Source organism: Triticum aestivum, chromosome 6B (assembly GCF_018294505.1).
Source record: "Triticum aestivum cultivar Chinese Spring chromosome 6B, IWGSC CS RefSeq v2.1, whole genome shotgun sequence".
NCBI classification, from domain to species: Eukaryota; Viridiplantae; Streptophyta; class Magnoliopsida; order Poales; family Poaceae; genus Triticum; species Triticum aestivum.
Window position 1 is genome coordinate 603,626,667 of NC_057810.1, and position 3,905 is coordinate 603,630,571.

The 3,905-nt window shown below is 44.9% G+C and overlaps 1 protein-coding gene across 1 annotated transcript in view; it reads left to right on the forward strand.

The window, feature by feature from the left end:
• LOC123138253 (rac-like GTP-binding protein 3) overlaps positions 1-2,891 on the forward strand; it is a gene marked incomplete in the record, with an annotated part of 3,824 nt that extends 933 nt beyond the window's left edge. The window contains 7 exon segments of the mRNA XM_044558194.1: positions 171-258; positions 414-523; positions 630-693; positions 1,473-1,537; positions 1,671-1,736; positions 1,840-1,943; positions 2,544-2,891. Of these exon segments, the coding sequence (XP_044414129.1) occupies positions 171-258; positions 414-523; positions 630-693; positions 1,473-1,537; positions 1,671-1,736; positions 1,840-1,943; positions 2,544-2,583 (537 nt within the window).
• Positions 2,892-3,905: the final 1,014 nt, after the last annotated feature.

Below are 3,905 nucleotides of genomic sequence, written 5' to 3' on the forward strand. Positions count from 1 at the left end.
ATGTACAGTACTGGTGGTGATTTTGTATTATTGGAGACTGTTGTGCAAAGAATCTTTCCCAATTTGCTTTCGAGGCGTGTTTTTCTGTGATGGATTAGCGTCGTGGGTGATTTTCCATTGCACTCGAGACACTAATTTCTCAATTTTCTGACGGGCATTTGCCTTGGCAGGACTACATACCTACGGTGTTCGACAATTTCAGCGCAAACGTGGTGGCGGACGGCACCACGGTGAATTTGGGCCTTTGGGATACCGCCGGTAAATCTCACCTCCTTATTCGACTGCTTTCTTTGCCCTGCTGCACCTGTGGTTTGTAGGTTTTGTTTTGCCTCAACTGCACATCACAGTAGTAAATTTTACTCTCTGACGATTCATTTGGTAACTGGGGAGCTCACATGGTACCATCTTTGCAGGGCAGGAGGATTACAACCGGCTGAGGCCTCTAAGCTACCGCGGCGCTGATGTTTTTGTGCTTGCCTTCTCTCTTGTGAGCCGAGCTAGCTATGAGAATATCATGAAGAAGGTGCCGAAATGTTCTATCATCCTTTGTAGTAGGACTTATTCCTTTTTATTTGGAAACAATGTCAAAGAGGTTTGAATGTTTTGCGCTTTGTTGTTTCCCCTTTCAGTGGATACCGGAGCTTCAGCATTACGCGCCCGGCGTGCCTGTTGTGCTGGTAGGCACAAAACTGGGTGAGTTGTTCTGACAGTGAAAGCTTATTGTTTGCTTAATAACTGCTTATAGGTGGCCGGTGGGTGGGATTGGTCGCATGATTTGTGTATTTTGTCCTGTTACGTAGTAACTCGTTGGCGACTTGGCGTCTCCTTGTCTCGGCGTGGTTGGAATTTAGTTTGGTTGGTAATCCACTGAGAGTGATCTTTGTAGCGTGGACAGCTTATCATCCATGTAGTTGGGGGCCAAGTACTTTGTAGTTTACAGAAGCTATCATCCAAATAGTTGTTGAATAAATAGTCTGTCTGGTGAAGCTTAAGAAATATGGTAAGCTTTGAGGTCGTTTACGGATTGGACTGCATCTCCCAGATGCTGCCAAGATGGTGGATTCAGGCATATTGTTGTTATACTTTGTAAGGTCCTCAAGAATAATCAATAAAATGGCCGTATGCATCTCCCAGATGCAGAGGCCGGGGGTCATCCTCCTTTTCGAAAAAGCGGATTGGACTGCATGAATATCATGTTTAAACGTAATAACGAAAAACTCTGCCATGATTTATTACGAACCATGGATGAAGCACACTAGAAAAAAAATCCTAATTCTGCGTCCTTAACTAGCTACTTTCTGTGAGATTAATCATACATTTCTAGCAAGATCATTGTTACTGTCAAAACCATTCATTTGCTGCTGGGAGTAGGAACCCTAATAGGCCAACAAGAAATACTATCTAACACTATATATCTACGACAAATCATTCCTTAATTAAATATGGTTTTAATATTCACAAATTGCTTGCAGATCTTCGTGAAGATAAGCACTATTTGCTGGACCACCCTGGCATGATACCCGTTACCACAGCACAGGTACATCTCAATTGTCTGTGTTGTTGATTGTTGATAAATCGGTGAAGTTTGAATGTCCATGACCTTAAGGTCAAAGAGATGATAAATGCAACCTGGTTTCTGAAACTCAATCCTGTCCTTGCCACTGCCACAGGGGGAGGAACTTTGTAAGCAAGTCGGTGCTTTATATTACATAGAGTGCAGCTCAAAGACACAACAGGTAAAGTTTTCTGTAAGAGAACTGTATGCCCTTGCTGCAGCAATTGTGTCTTCTTCAAAGTGTTTGTGTAAGCTGAAAATTCTTACACTTGTGCAATATGTAGAATGTCAAAGCTGTGTTTGATGCTGCTATCAAGGTAGTAATCCAGCCCCCAACTAAACAAAGAGAAAAGAAGAAGAAGAAACAGCGTCGGGGATGTTCTATGATGTAAGTAAATACAACACTTGCAGTTTTTCTTCATTATCATTTTTCTTTTTGATACACTTCCCTCCAGTACTGTAATAGTTGTCATTTTGGGCATAAGCACGGTCTCCAAAATGCAGCGTTGACCACTATATTCTACTAGTTATAACCCAGTTACTCTTATATTATAAAGTTACTTTTCTAATTATTGAATCTTGTTTACAAGAGATATTGGTTGTCGAAGCTCTTAAAGTTTTACTTGCTATGTCTGAAATGGAAAGTTTTGGGGAACTCAGAGGGAGCAACTTCTAAAGCTATTTTTTGATCATTCATAGAAATTTGGCATGATTAATTAACTGGAATTGTGTAAAAAAAAATCCAGAGTGATTTGAGCACCCCCTACTTGGTGTTTTAGATCTAGGTACCCTGCCCCTACCCCTGTAGCGGCAAGGGAATAATAACATTGTAGTCTTACCGTAATACTAGTATGTTGCTAAACCGTGCATTAAGACATGTTGAGGTTGGTTATGCTTTTGTTCTGAAATGTATATGAAATGAACGCATAGGATCGCCATCTTATGCGTGTTCTGCTTCTTAACGTTGAATTTTGTGTTACAATTGCAGGAACTTCGGTGGAAGGAAAATGCTGTGCTTCAAATCCTGAATGATAAAGGAGAAGGTCTCTTGCCTGAAGCGATTGTCATGGGTGTGCAGCACCAAATTGACAAACATCTGCTGGATGTGCTGATTGCACGGTCAATGTGTATATTTGCATCGTCGGTAATTAATTACTAGAGTTAGATGATTAAACTAGCCCTTGCTTATGTGCCGCAGAATGCCCGTGTTTTATTAGCATTCATCGTGTTAGGAAGTTGTGTAGAAGCAGACGAGATTTTGCTGTGTCAGTGACAAGGTCGCAACTTTTGATGTCTCGGTGTATTCTCAGTTCAGTTAGTCTATTTTGTGATTCCACGGCCGGCGACACTGAGAGCAACATTGAACCAGTTTGGTTGAGGACTAAATCTTTGCAGTTGGCATGGGACGCTGGTAGCAGGCGGAGCATATTCGTCGACAATAAGGGCATCTCCAACAGCAACCCGTAAATTTTCTCCCGCATCTGTCCACAGACAGGGGGACCGATCTGCGGACATAGATGCGGGAGGCCGCCGTCCAACCGTAGCCGCATACATTGCAAACACTTTTTTAACAAATTGGATGAAATTCATGCAAACATGGCCGGATTTCTTATAAACATGAATGATTTTACACAAACCGGACAAAAACAGTTACATTTTGGACATATTTTAACTAAAAAAAAGTAAAACCATGTGCATATACGGTCGCGCGGAGCTTCATGTTGAGGAATGTTGCAGAAAATAAAATTTTTCCTACGGTTTCACCAAGATCCATCTATGAGTTCATCTAAGCAACGAGTGAAAGGAGAGATGCATCTACATACCACTTTGTAGATCGCGAGCGGAAGCGTTCAAAAGAACGGGGTTGAAGTAGTCGTTCTTGTCGTGATCTTATCACCGGAGATCCTAGCGCCGAACGGACGGCACCTCCGCGTTCAACACACGTACGGTCAGCGTGACGTCTCCTCCGTCTTGATCCAGCAAGGGGGAAGGAGAGGTTGATGATGATCCAGCAGCACGACGATGTGGTGGTGGATGCAGCAGAACTCCGGCAGGGCTTCGCCAAGCTGCTGCGGAAGGAGGACGAGGTGTAGCAGGGGGAGGGAGGCGCCGGCCCTGGGAGATGCAATCTCCCAAGGGGGGCGGCGGCCAGGGGGGTGGAGTGCCCCCCAAGGCAAGTGGTGCGCCCCCCCCCCCCACTAGGGTTTCCAACCCTAGGCGCAGGGGGGGCCCAAGGGGGGGCGCACCAGCCCACTAGGGGCTGGTTCCCCTCCCACTTCAGCCCACGGGGCCCTCCGGGATAGGTGGCCCCACCCGGTGGACCCCCGGGACCCTTCCGGTGGTCCCGGTA